The sequence below is a fragment of the Cynocephalus volans genome, chromosome X, assembly GCF_027409185.1.
Source record: "Cynocephalus volans isolate mCynVol1 chromosome X, mCynVol1.pri, whole genome shotgun sequence".
NCBI classification, from domain to species: Eukaryota; Metazoa; Chordata; class Mammalia; order Dermoptera; family Cynocephalidae; genus Cynocephalus; species Cynocephalus volans.
Genome location: NC_084478.1, coordinates 118,814,503 through 118,832,643, shown reverse-complemented (window position 1 = coordinate 118,832,643; position 18,141 = coordinate 118,814,503). Strand labels below are relative to the sequence as shown.

Here is an 18,141-nt window from a genome sequence, read left to right as displayed (position 1 = left end):
AATCCACTAACTGAGAAGGCTGCGAAGTGACTAACAGGCAAGTAGCCTACACAGTGTGGAGATGCTGGACAAAAAGATGATTCTCGTTCCTCGTGGGACAGCGAGGGAAGGCACGAGATTTCATCACACTAAGAACGGTGAGCAATTTGAAACGTTGTCTATTTCTGGAATTTTCCATTTAATATTTTTGGAGCACAGTTGGCCTCAGGTAACTAAAACTGTAGAAGGGGAAACCACAGATAAGAAAGGATTAATTGTATATATAAACTCCTTTTAGTTTAAGGAGTTACTGTGTCCTATAACTTTACTTAGTTCATGAAAAAAAAAAAATCCTGTTCTTTGAGTATTTGCAAGCTCCCTTTATTCTAACTGTGCCTTTTAGGCCAAGATACAACTTGGATCTAGTTTAGGGATAAGCCACCCTCTGTGTACATTCAAGTTTATAACACCTTTCCCTCCTTACCTGAAGAACAAAGCTTTTCAGTTTGGTTTTGATACAAAGCAATTAGAGGCCAGAGAAACTGGAGGACTGGATATTTTGTGACCTGCTAAAAATAGGGTAATTGTGTGGTTCCCAGAATTTTTTAAAGTCATTTTAAAATAGGCAACTAAATAATTGAGTCAATTAGACTGCATTGGTCCAGCGAGAAAAAAAAAGACAAAGAATTAGTCATAGGCTTACGGACAATAATTGCATACAAAATGGAAATGTTTAATGGAGACACTCTAAATTCACTGCTATAAGCCCTTTTAGTATGAGGACCTCACTAAAATAGTGCTGAATCCTCTTTCTGGAAAACAAAAGTTTTGCTAATACATGCTCAAAGTAAAGGCACTGACTTTTTGCAATGGAAATGCTAAAGGTAAACAATTCTTCATGTATTTCCACCACACGGACTGTGATTTAGGGCAATGAAAGAAAACCTAGAGGATATGGCGTAAAAGAAAAGGAGTAACACCAAAACGACAGATAAAGAAGGCATGTTTTGGATACAAAAGCTAGTTATTTATAACTATTTTGGGAGAAAAGCGGATATTTATTACAATAAAACCAGTCACTTCAAAGTATTAAAATTCTTACCTTTTCACCGTCCCTTCCTGGTTCACCAGGGTAACCAGGATCACCAGGCAAACCCTTTAAAACATAGAAGACAGTATGACATCAGCAAAAAAGGTAGAGTAAGAACCTCCAAAAATCCTCTCCTCCATAGAAGCAGTGAGAACACTGACAAAAATGGTCAGTCAGTATAACCTTTTAAGAACTGGAAATTAACCAAAGCTTGCCACAATCTACGCAGAGTTTTTTGAAGAGAGAGAGAAAAAAAGGCTGAATCCTGGGAATAACACAAGAACACAGAACTTTGTAGCATTTTAACTTGCTCCATTCCCATCACCCTTCTTCAGCTCCACAGTAACCTTGACAAGCAGTAGCTCACAATCAAGGTGAAAACCAGCAGCTTAGCAGCAACTGAAGAGGAAAGAACAGGACTGAGCTCCTTCAAAGCCCCATTCCCAGAGAACTGTCATTATTTGATCTGCCTGATGCTTTGCAAAAAGACCCCACTTGTAAGGCTGTCTTTATTTGACCTGACTTGGGTTCTCCCAGTGCAGACAAAGAATAGCCTCCTTTCCAACCCCATCCCTGCGAATTCGTTGAGAACAATCAGAGGCAATTATTGAATATTATGGCTGCCTGAATCACCAATTGTTCCAAAAGAAGCCAGAAACTGAGGCCCTGAATTTACCTCTTGTTAATCTATTTTGTAATTTAAACTTTTTTGTGAACCAAAGTTTGTAGGTTGAGGACTCCCTGTTTAGTAAAGCATCTTGAAATCAATTTATCTGATTATAGTACTTCTAACTTTTTGTCTTGTTAAGAATTATCCTCTTCCTTTGGAATGGCATACAAATTTCATCAATTTTTCTGTCTCTGAAAACCTGTTCTAATGCCTACTATGGATATTTTGATACTGAAGCTGCTTGAAATAATGTTCCTTGACTTGCATGTTTTTATTTTCCTCTTTTTTTAGTAATTACAATTACCCACCAAAACTTTTATTGAGAAAACTTATTTTCATACCGAAAAACTGTATGTGAATGTTTATGTGAATGTTTATAGTAGTTTTATTTATAATAGCCCAAACCAGAAACAACCAAAAAATCCTTCAATTGGTAAGTAAATAAACAAACTTTGATATATCCACACATCAAATAGTACTCGGCAATAAAAAGGAATGAAGTACTGATATACAGTAAAATGCACTATGCTATGTGAAAGAATTCTTATTCAAAAGGCAACTAGTTTGGGGGTGAAAATGTCCTCAGCTACTCACTGGAATTCCTGGCTGGCCATTCTCTCCATCTTTGCCTGGTTTACCCTATAGAACACAAAGAAATGATGGGGCAAGAACATAGTTTTGTTAGTTAGAAAGTATGAGGTTAAAGAACTAATAAGCTTTATTGCTGCACTGCACTATATCAAGTAAACATTTTGGACTTTAATATTATAATCAATAAGTATGTCAGTAGTGATATTCTCAGGCAATGAAAGTAGGATTTAGGAAGAAGAACAAAATCACACACATGCACACACACTTAGAATTTTTTTGTATAAACAGTGTTAGTCGTCATAACACTTACTCTTTTGCCTGGTTCTCCTTGTTCACCCTTCTCACCTTTCACACCACCTGGAGGACCCTGCACACAAAAAAGTAGTTTCACACTGGTTCACTGGATACTGTGTATCAATACCAATTTATATTAAATTAAACTAAAGCATTTTAGTTTACTTACTGGAGGACCACATATCCCTGGAGATCCAGGAGGGCCTCGGTCACCGGGAAGTCCCTACACAGTTGCAGAGGAAAAGAAAAAAAATGTTAATATTGAAATATACATTCTCTTTCTAACTACTACATCTAGCTAGGAACACTTTTAAAAAAACTGATCTACAGACTCATGTATTATAATCAAAGATAATAGGATGTTTCCAATTCAAAGCTGAACTCTGCTTGCAAAAGAACCTAGAGCCACCTTTGCTCACTTCAGTTAGTTTCTAGTGTATACACAAGCAAAGCTTTGAGGCAAATAATAAAACAACACTTAAAATGAAAATATTAATGATTTTTTTTATTCTTATAAAATATTTTATAAAAACAAGAGTACCTAAAACTAGGAGCTGAATTTTCATTTGGGGGCCACATAGCACACACACATTTTGGCAGAGAATTAAATGGTCCGATCCATATTGACTGTAGAATTTCATTACAATTTTCCTTTATTCTTAACTTTCTTATTACCATTTATATGAAACAAAAATGCACACACCCTGTTTGTTTAAAAGTAGGCCGGTATGCTATAAAAATAGATTTGATCCCCTCATCTCCTTTAGTAGAAGCAAGGTATCAGATTTCCAAATACAACAAAAGCTTATAGAGTAACATTATCTTCCTCTTTGCACATCAGTAAAATATAGAGAACACAGTCATCTAAGACAATGACAATCTACCTTACCATGAACAAATTTTATACAGGAATGTATTATTCAAACAGCAACAAATGGAAACAACTCAAATGTCTACCAAATGCTGAATGGGTAAACAAAATGTGGATTATCCACACAATTGAATATTATTTAACCATAAAAAGGAATGAAGTACTGATACATGCTACAAAATGGTTGAACTTAAAAAAATTATGGTAAGTAAAAGAAGCCAGACACATTTTGTACTATTCAATTTATATGAAATATATAGTACAGTCAAATCTACAGAGCTCAGAAGTAGATTAGTGGTTGCCTAGGTCTGAAGAGTTTGGAGAGAAAGAGGGAGTGACCAGTAATAGGTATGGAAGTTTGTGGGGGAGGCTGATAAGAATTTTCTAAAATTAAACTGTGGTGTTGATTTCATGATTTTACTACCCTGTGAATAAACTAAACAAAAAAAAATTGAATTGTACACTTTAAACAGGTGACTTGTACGGTATGTAAATTATATCTCAATAAAGCTCCTTAAAAAATTTAATTATCTCAAATCCTTGTTATTTTAAAAAATCCTCATATATAGCCATTATTCTATCTTATAATACATTTTGACGGAATGCCACTTCCATAGCAAGATTATTTTTAGGTTTTTATTTTATTTTTCCCAGCCTCGTTGAGGTATAATTAACAAATAAAAATTGTATATATTTAAGGCGTACAACGTGATGTCTTGATATATATTCACATTGTGAAATGATTACCACAATCAAGCTAATTAACATATCATAGCAAGATTTTCATTGACTTCCTCCCTACCTACTCACCCGATCTCCTTTCTGAAACTCTACGTCAATTGGTCTTTTCTGTTCACTGATCTGCCCAGGTGGCCCAGGTGGGCCCTGAAGACCTTGCTCACCCTGTTTGCAAGATAAAATAAGGCAGTGACATGTCATAATCTACCACAGACACTAATATAAGAGAAGGAAAAAAACCGTTTAAATGACTATGAAAGGAGAAAGCTAAGAGCTGAATAACCAATTCTTTTCATTTACTCACCTTTTCACCCTTGGGTCCCTGGAAATTTAAGCCCATATTCCCCTGAAGAGAGAGATTTCAGTTAAAAATCTCATTGACAATAAGAAAAATAATCCACACCAAATAAAAAATATAAAGAAAAAAATTACCTTTGGTCCCGGAAGTCCTGGGGGACCAGGAGGGCCCTAAGATTGATTAGAGGACACAGAAAAAGGGAAAAAATGTTATATTAATAAATTTATTTAAAAAGTTATTTGGTTTCATAAAAAGGACTGAAAAAGCACTTCAAAATAATATTTTTCTGTTTTTTCCCTCATTGCTTTTTAGCCAGAGACACAAATTTAAATTGATTAAAACAAACTAGATGAATGTGGAGACTTCTGGTGACAGAACAAGAGCGAGCAGAGGAAGAGAATTAGGATGGGTACAGGTAGAGGGGTAGCACCAGTGCCAAAAATCAACTAAAAATCTAACCTCAACAAACATATCAAACTCCTCATATCAGAATTATAAGTAATTTAGGTACCATAAAACAATTAATTCTCACGTTCTAAAAAGCATGTGTTTGTTTTTTAAGTACAGTTTTATTTTTATGCAATCTTACTTTGTATATTTGAGAATGTTTCAAGGTTTGAAAAATTAAATAAGCATTTGTCTGCCCAAGTATATCACCTCTTAATCTCAATGGATCTATTTATTTACATATTTTACCTTGGTGGCATTTCTAAGATTTCGCCCCACCTGTTGAATCAGGGTTAATTGAAGGAACAATCAAAAGTTTAGAGCCAATTGGCTAAGTGACAGCCACACAGGTTAAAGAAATTCAAGGTGTAACAGCAAACCCAGGGTGAACCAATGTTTTAAAGCGGAGTTAGGAAAAAGTGCCATAGTCTAGAGTCTCATGCTTTGCAGGAGGTCTCCAACTAAAACAAACTAAACAAAAGGGTTTTCTAATCTTCTCCCAAAGAGTTCAAGGAAAACAGAATTCACAGTCTTTTCTGATAGATTCTTCTAGTATTTACCAAACATTATTTCCTTCTTTCTAGAGTAGAGGACCATTTGTCACACATACACACAAAAAAAGTACAATCTATAAAGGTATAATGAAAACTGTTACTTAAATATAGGGTAGATAAGAGAGAGTGGCACATGAGAAAAATACAGTTTTCTTGCCCTTTTAAGAGGGCAACAGCAAAGCTCTAAATCCAAAACATGACTTGAATAAAGTCTAAGTACTTTATGGGTTAAAAATACTTAGAATTTATTAGAGTAGAAAATAAGAGTGACCACAGAAGTAGTAAAGTAAGAGAACTGGTTGCAAATTCAGGGTCTTTAGAAGTTTTCAGTTCTCTCCTGGGGTACACAAATCTATGATCCCAATGCAGAGTGATCACTCCTTTTGTCAATCCTACTGTTTTGTCCCAGGCCCCTAAGAAATGAGAGCCGATTTTTTTTGTGTGTGAAGCCCTGTTTTTGTTCTTCTTAAACAAAAAATTGTAGTTTGAAGAAACATGTTTCATCAAGTGACTGTAGAACTTCCTTAGAACATTTTCTAAGATAGCCAGAATTGACTTTAACACTGACACAGCAAGAGGCAACAAACAAAATGCTTTATTTTAAATCTTTCCTTTTTTTTTTTTTTGACTGGTAAGGGGATCGCAACCCTCGGCTCGGTGTCGTCCACACCACGCTCAGCCAGTAAGTGCACCGGCTATCCCTATATAGGATCCGAACCCACGGCCTCGGCACTATCAGCACCACACTCACACGAGTGTTATTTATAAAATGGAACTATTACTTAGAATGCATGTTGTTCAGCATAACATCGTAAAATTGCCCTTACAGAAGAAAATTATAGATTATGAATATTGAAAATGCATTATACTTTCAAATATAAATAATATTTGTGAACAAAGTCAGAAAAAAAGAAGAAAAAAAAATTACAGAAAGAAGCTTACCATCAAACCTGGTGGTCCTGGGGGACCTATTGGTCCTGTTATACCAGTGGGACCAGCAGGGCCCTGTTATAAAAGGAATAAAGAAAAAGATGAGGGAAAAAAATGCCTCTCACTGTAGCTTACAAAGAACAAATGGATGAAATTTAAACTTGAGTTGTCACCGGAAATCTCTTTCAATTCTATAATTCTGCAGAATTTAAAAATGCATAGGAATAAAAAGATTAAGTAACTGTAAAATTCAATTAAATAGAATGAATGCAGCTTTCAGAAAGTTTGTTTTACAGTGGTAGATAAATTAGGACAAACACGTAATTTGGGAAATTTACAAAATAAATCAATAAAGGTGGGCATTTAGTGGGGTTTTTAGGTGAGAAATGGGAGGAGAAAGGTAGCTTCTCTGGTTTTAAAATAAATAAGATTAATGAGAAAAAGGGAAATTAGAATAACTGGGATAAATAAAGGGAATGATACAAGTGTTATGAAATATAATTTAGCACCTCAAAAATTGAAAATTTGCTTGTCTGGCAATCCAGCAATTCTATGCTTAGGTATAAATCCTGGATTGGTTTGTAACAAAATATATTTTAGTATGTTCACAAATGGAACATTATATGGAAGTGAAACTGAGCAAACTACAGCCTTATGCAATAATATGGATGAATCTTAACATATCAAGTACAAAAAAAAAGTTGCAGAAACTACATGAATATTACATTATTTTTATACAGCAAAACTAAACATTCTATTGTTAAAGATTGTTTAGATCTCTATTGTTTAAATATTCTATTGTTTAGAGATATATGTAATAAAGCTATTTTTAAGGAGCAATGGAAAACTCAGGATAGCAATTATATCTTCGGGGAATGCAGAAAGATATGATTGCCAAGAAAGACACAGGTTGATTCAAAATTATTTGTAGTGTTCTAGTCCTTAAATGCGTAGTGTTCACAGGTGTTCATTTTATAATTATACTTCATAACATACATATATTTTGCATGTATTTTGTTGTATTTTTAAATATTACATAATAGGAATTTATAAAGGGCAAGATTGAGCAAATTTAAGAGAATATGGATGGGTGATGTCAAGGAAGGAATGAGAAGGTAAATAATGAAAAAATTACCCATCATTGTATCTTAGTGATCAAATAGAAAGTACTGATTTTTATAGCTGGCAAATGAATCAATTCTCATGAAATATACGTCCCAAGAAATTGACCTCCTTACCTGTAAATACTCAAAAGGCATTGGTGTTTCTATATGTGTTATCTGTAAGCTAACATAATTTTTTCTTATGACTAAATTTGATGTTCACCATGCATAAATTATATTCCTTCAGCCTTCAAAATATGTTCATATGCTATGCATAATTGATAGTGTTATAAGTAATGTCTTTTTAATAATATCTTAATTAGAGACAAATGATTTTTTTAAACCAGACCATTTACAGGGGACCCCACTATTGCCCACAGCACAAAAATAAGAATATAGAAGTCTATTTCTGCTGCCAATCCCCCAAACAAAAATTTCCATGGAAACTTTATAGGAAGTTAAAAGAACAAAGCAGATTATTAAAATTCTTCCCGATCCAGATTGCTTTATTTTCACATAGAAGGTACATTCAATATCTGGCAAACTTCAGGTGATGGTTTCTATGACTAAATCAAAGGGTACTAAAGGTTGAAGAGTTGCTGTAATCTTCTAATTTAATCAATATAGCAAAGAAGAAAATCACTGGATGCTTACTTGTATTCCAGGAGGACCTGGATATCCTGGATTACCCTTCGGTCCTGGCAGTGATGACATAATTATACTACCTGGTTCCCCCTAAAAGAAACCATCAATGGAAGTTGTAAGTAACAGTTATTAGACAAGAAAACTGGCAAGAGCACAAAAAATGATCTAAGGATTCAATTTGTCATGTAAACGTACTGAAAGATTGGGCCATCTCAGTAATTAAAATGAGTAAATTTCACTTTTAAAGGAAAATAAGAAAGTTGCCAGAGTACCCTGAAGCACAGTAGATTTATTAAGAGCCTGTGGTATCTTCACTTAATTATTCACTAAAAATAACTTGTTAAATATTAAGTATTTGCCAAGAATTGTATTAGGTTCCGGATACTCAGTAATAAAGAAGATAAACAAGATCTCTGTTCTCATGGAGCTAACAAAGTAATGGGAAAATACAGATCATGACATGTAAACAAATAAGATGACAACATGTTCTCTCGAGGGCCATGAAGAAAAAAAATATGGTACAGTGAGTGATAAAGAAATAGTAAAGAAAATTACTTAATTGGGGGTAGTAAAAGAAGGGCAATTCATGAAAGTAACATTCAGGTTGAGACCTAAAGGAATCAGTTGGGTGAAGGTTGGGAGAAGAGTGTTCGGCAGTGTAAATACTATGTACAAAGGATCCAAAACGCAAAGAGTTTGGCACATTGAAATAACTGAATGTGGATCGGTGTAATCAGTAAGTCAAAAGAAAGTGGTTTAAGATAAGACTGTAAATATAGGCAGAGACAAGAACATACAGGTTGTAAAAGCCATGGAAAAAATGTAAACTTTATCTTAGATACACAGGGGGAAGCCCTTGAAGGTTTATAAGCAGGGGGATTAAATTATTAATTTATATTTAAAAAAGATCATTCTTGGTTGCTTTTAGAGAATAAATCAGGTTTATTCTGAGAGACTAGTTAAGAAGAATTGCAGTAGTCCAGATGAGACAATATGGTTAGAGTGGTGAGTGTGGAAATGGAGAAAAGCAGATGAATTTAAGATCCATTTTACAGGCAAACTTAATAGTATTTACTGATAGTAGAGAAAGAGGATGTGTGTGAAGAAGTAGAAGGTGTAAATAGTAACTCTTAGGTTTTGATTTCATGTAAAAGAATACATAATGCATAGCGATGCAAATTTAGACATGCGGAGCCAGAGGGAGAAGAGTCAGGTTTATTTGGGGGGGTGGTAAATTAACGGGGGGGGGGGGGGTAAATTAACTTGGAACATGTTAATTTGAATGTCTCCACTTTTGAGTGGAGATGTCAGGGAGGTAGCTGAATACACACATCTAACTCAAGAAAATTCTAATGTGGAGATACAAATGTAGGTATTCAGTAACTAGCCAGTAATCAATAGTATGGGCATCAATAATATTGTTGAGCATTGAAGAGAAGGAAGGGTCAGGACTGTGTCCTAATGCTTGCTGGCTAGACCGGAATGAGGCTGCATAGAAGAATGTGGAATAACCAGAGATACAGAAGAAAAATCAGGAAAGGGTAGTGTCACAGAAGCAAGGGGAAAGAGAATTCTAGAAAGAATAGGTGGTCAACTGTACCAAAGTGTAATAAAATGAGGATTGAAAGTGTCAGAAAAGAAGCTTGAGTCTGATACACACAATTGCAAGTGTATTAGCACACAGAAGGTATTTAAAGCCATGGGAACAGAAGAAACTACTTAAGGAGAGCTTGTAAGTGTGCACCTGCACAACTTCTAGAAGCATCCATTTTAAGATAATGTCCCAGTCATATCCTATTGAAGGTGCAGACTTGCCAAATATTTTACTCAAAATGTTTACCTTCCCAGTGTGAGATGCTTACCTTCATACCTGGGATCCCAGGAGGTCCCTATTATTAAAACGACAAGGGATTATTTTATATGTATGAGAGGGGAGCAAGCAAAAAAAACAAACAAGCAAACAAAAAAAACCCCAATGCTTTCTAAATAGAGTACAAACTGAAAAGGACTGCTGTAGAGTCATTTCTGAATATGATATAATTTAGGATACTTAGAGATGACATTTATATTAAATACCATAGAATCCTTGCTTTTGCCCAGAGAGCTATATTACCAACTTCTTTTTAAAAAAATCCTTCACTACCTTAAAATGTACTACTTTGCTCCATATGAATGCATTGCACACTCTCTACACTTCTGCTTCTATTAATTCCTGTGTTCATTATAATCCAAACTTTTATAACTTACTGGAGGACCCTGTAAACCAGGAAAACCGGGACTGCCTGGAAATCCACGTTCTCCCTAGAAGGAGTTAAAAATAAAGAGCATGGACCAACAAGAAACAAAGAATAACTGTACCAACATACAATGACTCATTGAAAAGATTTCTGTAAAACCATTTTGAAACAAGCCTAATTGCCAAAAATTCATTAGCCTTTACTTTCCAATTACTTCATTATCAACTATCCGTATCAATTCAACCTTCTAAGATAGTTTTATCCCTACTCATCCATCCCAATCAGAAATAAAGAAAAAAATCTTCTAACCCAGTCATTTTCTTCTGACAATTCCATTTTGAGACAATCACACCACAGATTCTTGACCATCATAACATTTAATAGTTAATGATTTGCCCCAATTTCCTTCCCATGTGTTATATAGATTCTTATTTTAACTGTCGTATTTCATTTTTCTTTTACTGTAAACTATTTCAAATTATTTTTGTAAAGAGGAAAAGATGGTAAGAAAGAAGGCCATTAATATCACCAAGAGGACAATAAAAGCAATGCTTCTAACAATTGCAGGTCATTATGTTTTCTAGGACCCCAATTTTTCTCACTCACTATTGTAAAACACGAATATGGACATTTGGTTTAGAAGACAAAAGCTGAAATTGCTGTAGAAGAACTCCAATGCAACCTCCTTTCAAATACCTATATGCCATAGTAATCCTGGAAACAACCTTGTCAAAAGGTTTAAAAGAGTAAAATTACTATAGCCTTTGAGTTATTGTCCAATACCTCTCTCTCCACCACTTTTTATACATGGAAGAAGTAGGCCCATAGGGAAAGGAAGTGGCCTGCACATCACTTTAGAAGACAGATAAAAAACAACCCATACACTGTGGCTCTACCTTTAGTGTTCACTCTTTTCCTTAAATATTCAGAAAGATAAGAAAACCATTTACTCTAAAAGTAAGCATAATAAATCCATTTAATTTGTTTAAAATTTGTTGCTCAAATAATTGGGGCCTGAAACACAAACTAATCATTAGATCTGCTAAGGTGCTGCTTTATAAAAAAGAAAAAAAAAAAAGATCCTTTTAATCATATAGCATACTACATTCATTACAGGTAGACACGGCCTTCAAATTTAAAATTTTGGCTAATGAATCTGTTTGTTGATTAAGGCATGCTGGCAACAAACAAACAAATAACCAGAATAGGCACAAGAATGTAGTCCACTTTAACATAAAATGTGTTATGCAAACTAACCCCACATTGGTCCTATCACTGTTAGGTTGCCCCGGCTGACATAAAAAACACAAGTAGGACGCACATATCCAAAATTGTTTTTAATTATCATTATTATTACTACTGGCAAGCATCACACTGACCTGGATAAATACTCGTATTGGAAGTAAAAAGGACTGTATTGCCTTCAAGTATATACTACAGTAATTATCAAAAAATATGGCCACTATAATGCAAAATAGTGTGTTCAAGTTATTTTAAATATATGCCCAAATATAAAATCTGACACATGCCATTAGTTAGAAAGATCTAAGATATTTCGTAAGTAGTTTCACAGAATATTATGTGCAAAATAAAAAATGCCAAAAGGATATACAGAGAATAATAATATATGGCATTATCCTAAAGAAAAAAAGAGAAAAGTGAGGGAATAAGAACAGAGGCTACAATATGTAAGCTTGCAAGAAGAGCGAATTTTCCTCATTTTTTCTTGCTATCTATCCCTTTATATTAATCCAAATAGTTCACTAAAGATAAGAAAAAAAATGTTTGCCATATCTCAAGTTTTGTTTTTCTTTAAAATTGTTAAATGCATCATTTTCACTGATGTGATGGAGAAGAGTTTCGGTTTTATACTAACAGTTTATAGTAAAAATTGATGTTCTGTATAACATATAGATTTTTAGGAAAGTTTTAAAATGTTTAAAAACATGAAATATTTGAAAACTTAAATTGTACCTAGTTTTTTAAAAAGGCAAAGCTAATGAAAGACACAAGTATTACTTTTAACAACTGATATAATATTTGAAACATACATATCCTAATTCCTTTTTAACTCTCATCCTACTTTATGCTAAAGACAAAGAAAGATTTGGTCAGTAATCTTCAACCCAATGCAATATCCCAGCTAATTACATATGCTTAAAGAAATGTCTGATGTTGCAATATATTGAAAATGTTTTCAGAACACAGTTTATGTATGCCCTAGATATGAAGCTACTATATCCTTTCTTCAACATTCTGCATATTAATTTCTTTAGATTTTTATGTCTAATATGATTAAGCATACTGCCTAAGATTAAACTGAAAAAAATCTCACCTTGGTTCCATTGCATCCGGGGATACCTTGAGGTCCAGGGGCCCCATCATGGCCTGGCATTCCCTTTGAAAAGGGATATAATAAATGTATAATATTTCTTAGATTACTTTTTATGGGATTTTAAAATAAAAAGCCAAATTCTACTTACAGGAAGACCTGGTGTCCCTGGAAATCCAGGAAGTCCAGGAGGACCCTATAAGAAGAAATAGATTCCTTGAACCAAATCACAACCAATAACAATAAAATAATACTCTACCTAATAGTTTGCCTAAGGGTATCATGAAAATTATATTGAGAATAGAAATGGACAAAATGTGTCTCCCAGATTATTACCACTCATTGTTTTTTGGAACATTAGAGAAAAATCTCCCATATGTGTTTAAAAGTCTCTTAAAGAAAACTATAGAAGAAACTCCTATTTGTACTTAGTAGGAAAAGGCAAATTACTAGATAAAATGACTCCTCCAACAGATAAAGTTCTCCCAGATTTGTGATGAATAATGAATTCAGCAGGGGATGGGGAAGTGGTAAATATATCTGCCCTTGAGGACATTAATGTGATCAGACAAAAGATTCTTCAATTAAATTTCCCTGTCAGGACTGGCAAAAATATAAGTTTGACAACATTCTCTGTAAGTTCTTAGGCTATGGAAAAAAGGCACACTGCTAGTGGGGATTCAAACACTATGGAAGGACATTTGGAAATATCTAGCAAAATTGCACGTGCATTTTCCCCTTTGATTTAGCAACTCACTTCTAAGAATCTATCCCAAAGATACACTAGAAAGTCTGAAACAAAACATAGCATTCAAGGTTATTGATCACAGCATTATTACAGCTAAAGTTTAGAAACAACCATATAACCATTATTGTAGCTAAAGATTACAAACAACCAAATGTCCACTAATAAGGACATCACTAAATAAATTGTTGTATCCACGTAATGTAAAACTATGCAGCTGTTAAAAAAGGAAGATATCTGCACACTAGAATATGTATTGATCTCTAGATATAAAATTAAGTAAAATAAGGAAGGTGTAAGAAGTGTATATAATATGCTACCTTTTTATAAGAAAGGTGGTGATACTAGACAATAAAAAGATAAACGACAATAACGAATAGAGTACCTCTAGGAGGAAGGAGGAAACAGAGGGGATGGCAAGGATGAAAGGGAAGCATCTCTGACTACACCTTGTCTTATAGAACCATGGAAATGTTTTAAGTAATTAAAATTTAAATTAAAAAAGGGTAAAAAGGAAATTGTTAAAAATTGAAAACGAACTGAAACTGATGAACCTATTTCAAGTCGTTTACATAACCATATAGAGAAAAGGATGACTTTAAGAGCCCTTCATCATGGCAATTTTGACTCTAATTCCTTAGTGAAATTAGTCAATTCAAAGGGGAAAAAATAGCAAAGAAATAATTAAAGGCATTCAATAATCTTATTATTACTATTAAAATTGAAATTACTTTGTTAATTTAATGTTATTTTGAAGCTATTATAGGTATATTTTAAGAGAAAACAAACACGAAATTATATTAATGTCATTAGGAATCAAGATTTTTACCTTACGAGAGGTGAGGGGGAGAGATAATAAGTATATAAAAACTTTTTTATTTTAAATTTTGATTGGAAATAATATGAACTCATAATATTTTTTCCTCTAAAAAAATACATATTTCCTAACTCTATTCACTGAAAAGGTATCAAAATAATGACAAACCCAATAGCAATGAAAACCCGTAACATTCAGACTGTGGTATCTAAATCACATTTTTCACTAAAAAGAACATGGAATCAGAGACATGGCCCATTCCAGATCAAGAAAGGAAATGCAGAAGATAAGTCTGAAAGGTCTTATGCCAGAAAGCAAGGAAGTGATCAAAGATCAACTGAATTTTGGCAAAAGGACACAGGACAGGAGCCAACTTGAAGGGGCTGACACAGGCCAAAGATGGGACAATCTGGCCTCAAAAAGAATAATGATAATTAATTCAAACATAAATTACATTAGTTTATAATAAAAAAAATTTCAAAAAACCTTCCTTGATCACTACTTGGAATTGCTGGTGTAGATATTCATCACCCTATTAGAATCCCAGCTGATAAATTAGAATCCCAGCTAATGAAAGAAGGATGGATAAAAATTTAAAAATCACCATTTTGCAACTCTGAACAAAATAACAACCATCAATGGATGCTAAACCATTATATGAAAGTTGATGGGGAAATTTTTGATGAAGAATCAGGCTGACATTATCTGAGACTACTGATCAAATCTAGCATCAAAAAAAGTGGGATAGCCAGATATTTGTGCCTCATGATGTAATTCAATAGTAAGTATACACAGTAACTATATTCTTTTTTCTATTTCCTTTAATTTTATTTCAGTATGATTTACATACAGTAAAATACACAAATCTTAAGTGTACATCTCCTTCTGTGCCCCCAGAAAGTTCTGTAGTGTCTCTTTCAAGGCAACCTCCAATTTGCAGGAAATATGGGGGACAGAGGAACAATTTAAATAACATCATAAGGAAGCAATCAGCCAAATCCAGAATGCAGAACACAGTACAATACAACTGACCCAATTTCTCCAACGGTATAATAAAAGTTTAAGAAACATAGCAACCAAATGCAATATTTGGTACTTGCTTGGAATGTGATTGGAACAAACCAACTGTAAGAGAACATCTTTCAGACGATTGAAGAAATCTGAACATGGACTAAGTTTCAGAGTATATTGAAAAATTATTCCTAATTTTTTTAAGGTGTAATAATGGTATAGCGGTTATGTGGTTATCAGAGAGGCACACTGAAGTATTCATTGGTGGAATGAATGATGTGAGAGATTTACTTTAAAACATTACAAAAAATATGTGGTAGGGTATAGATTAAACAAAAATGTAAAAATGTTGATAATTTTTGAGGCTTGGTGATGGGTACATGGGGGCTCATTGTACCATATTCACTGCACATTTGTGTATGCTTAAAAATTTCCAGAATAGTAAGTCTTAATATCTGCATGTCAAGAGTTGCTTGGGAACTGAGACCCGAGGATGCGGGATCTATAAGGCCATCTATTCCCAAGCACTTCTGAAGTTCTAGTTGAGGGACATGAACTATCTAAGCACTCACAAATATTTGGAAATGAGAATTGATAAAATGGCCAGTTTGTTTTTAGTCTCAACAATGCTTAGGATATAGTTAACAGTAGCCATACCTATTATGAGATGTTATGATTATTGTGAAGAGCTTTAGTAGTATATTGATATCCATTTATTATAGAATAACAAGAATTATATCTGCTAAAATAAACTAAGGGTTTTGGGTTTCTTCCCTGCTTTCCCAGTACCCTATCCATACCAGTCTTAAGAAGAACATAAGGCAAGCTACATGTTAAGAAGTACATAGCAAACAGAATGTTTTAAATGTTTATGTAAAATTTGTACATTTACTGAATTTCTGAAGATCAAAGGATCATTATGTCTGGTGTCTTTCCCATATACATGCTCTGTCACCACCCTTGTATTTTATATTCAAATTAAGGGACCTCACCAATTTATGAACACAGAATTTCAGAGCTAAAAGGGACCTTGGAAATTATGCCATTTAACTCTCTGAGTTAACAAATGAAGAAACTGAGGCTCACAAAAGTTAAAAATGATTTTTAAAAAACCAGCACTATTTTAAAACTACAATTTCCTCTCAATTCTAAAACACACTGTAAGATGTATGTTGACCTAAAGCTTTTGAGAAAAAAATTACAACTACATGTGCATTTCAATTTTCAGATGCATCCTGATTTTCAGAATCTTAAAACTTGAAAAATCATGCACGTTAGAATTGAGAAAATGTTGTATTCTTCCAAGTGTAGTTATTTTTTAACATAGTGATCTAAACAAAACTTATTCTCATCAAAATACACACAAAAAAATTTATACATATACACTGGGCGGGTATCCAGCCTAAAGTGGCCAGCCCTATGAACCTCAGCAGGCTAAGATGATCACACTGGTTGGGAAGCTCTGGTTTAAGCCAATTCTATGATACAGATTTTTAATAAAATGACGAATTGTTAGAATTTAGCATTTTCATGTTTTTTAACCACAAACTACTTTAAAATCATTTTATATAAATTTAAATATACACCTTGATATAGAAAGATAACTATCAAAATACTAAAGAAAGGCTAGTTGTAGACAAATACCAACTCTTAAATAAATCTAACTTCTCAAAAACTGTATTTTTTTTCCTGCATTTCAATATGGGTCTTTTCCAGTTGTCTAATAATACTTCATTTGCTTTGTATCTGTTTATACCAACAAAGCATTTGATATACAACACATATTGCTTACTCTGATTCCTTTTGGTCCTGGTGGCCCTGGAATTCCATCATCACCCTGAAAAATACAATATATTTAGTTCTTTTGTATTCAAAAAGAAGCTTCAAATAACTAATTTTTGATAATAAAATAGGAGACTTAAATTGTTACAAACATTTGTGAAAGCTAATGAGAAATTTATACACCCAAGGAAGAAGCATTTATTATTGAGACTGAAAGCACTGAGGTAAACTATATGAACAAAAATAAAAATGCCTTTATTTACTGAGAAAAAAACTGTTTACATGTAGAAGAAACTTTATTCAAGAAAACAAAGATGAAATAGCAGTATAGATATTATAAACAAAATAACAGCTGAAAATCTGGGCAGTTTCCATATTATGTCAATCTGCTTGCCATTCTGCCATACATAGCATCATCTCTAAGCCCAAATATGTGCTGTTCTTGAATTTGCTGTTTTAAACCTTTGCTTTGTTTTATAAGGCACTTTCTACTAGCAGAGTTAAAGAAAGAATGAGAACCATAAACTTTCCTTTCTAGCTTCTGTTGTCAATGCCATGAAAGGGAGGCTACCCATGAGAGTGTGAATTTATTTACCCATTTCTAGTCACAACTGCATTGCTGAGAATTTAAAGTCTTGCCTCACTAAGTTTTCTTTTCAAAATGGAATAAAGAAAACCAAATTCTGCTCCAAGGGAAAGGAATTTCAGTGGAACACACAGTTAGTAGGCCACTGCCTGAGGCTTTATACAGCTTTTATTAAACTGGCACACGTTGCTTTACACAAGTTGTTTCCAAGCCAATCAACTCATACCCCTAGAGGTTATGCCAGAGGTTCTTCAACGCTTATGTGACAGCCTTCCTTCAATCACAGCAGCTCTATTTTTATCTGTTTTATGTGTGGCTTCCACATAAAGTTTCATTTGGAGAAAGGGTTATCTGGTATATTAGTGTTCTTTTGATGCTGTAACAAGATACCACACACTTAGAGGTTTAAAACAACATAAAT

General features: G+C 33.7%; 1 protein-coding gene across 2 annotated transcripts in view; it reads right to left on the bottom strand.

Annotated features, from left to right (window-relative positions):
• The window catches only part of COL4A5 (collagen type IV alpha 5 chain), a 257,285-nt gene that overhangs the window by 112,313 nt on the left and 126,831 nt on the right, over nucleotides 1–18,141 (bottom strand). For both annotated transcript variants that reach the window (XM_063083082.1, XM_063083081.1), the window contains exons 4-17: nucleotides 17,145–17,189; nucleotides 12,931–12,975; nucleotides 12,783–12,845; nucleotides 10,458–10,511; nucleotides 10,073–10,099; nucleotides 8,220–8,300; nucleotides 6,475–6,537; nucleotides 4,666–4,701; nucleotides 4,538–4,579; nucleotides 4,306–4,398; nucleotides 2,794–2,847; nucleotides 2,641–2,697; nucleotides 2,334–2,378; nucleotides 1,082–1,135 (exon numbers count right to left, since the gene is read on the bottom strand). In XM_063083082.1, the coding sequence (XP_062939152.1) occupies nucleotides 1,082–1,135; nucleotides 2,334–2,378; nucleotides 2,641–2,697; nucleotides 2,794–2,847; nucleotides 4,306–4,398; nucleotides 4,538–4,579; nucleotides 4,666–4,701; nucleotides 6,475–6,537; nucleotides 8,220–8,300; nucleotides 10,073–10,099; nucleotides 10,458–10,511; nucleotides 12,783–12,845; nucleotides 12,931–12,975; nucleotides 17,145–17,189 (759 nt within the window). The remainder of the gene's footprint in view (nucleotides 1–1,081; nucleotides 1,136–2,333; nucleotides 2,379–2,640; nucleotides 2,698–2,793; nucleotides 2,848–4,305; nucleotides 4,399–4,537; nucleotides 4,580–4,665; nucleotides 4,702–6,474; nucleotides 6,538–8,219; nucleotides 8,301–10,072; nucleotides 10,100–10,457; nucleotides 10,512–12,782; nucleotides 12,846–12,930; nucleotides 12,976–17,144; nucleotides 17,190–18,141) is intronic.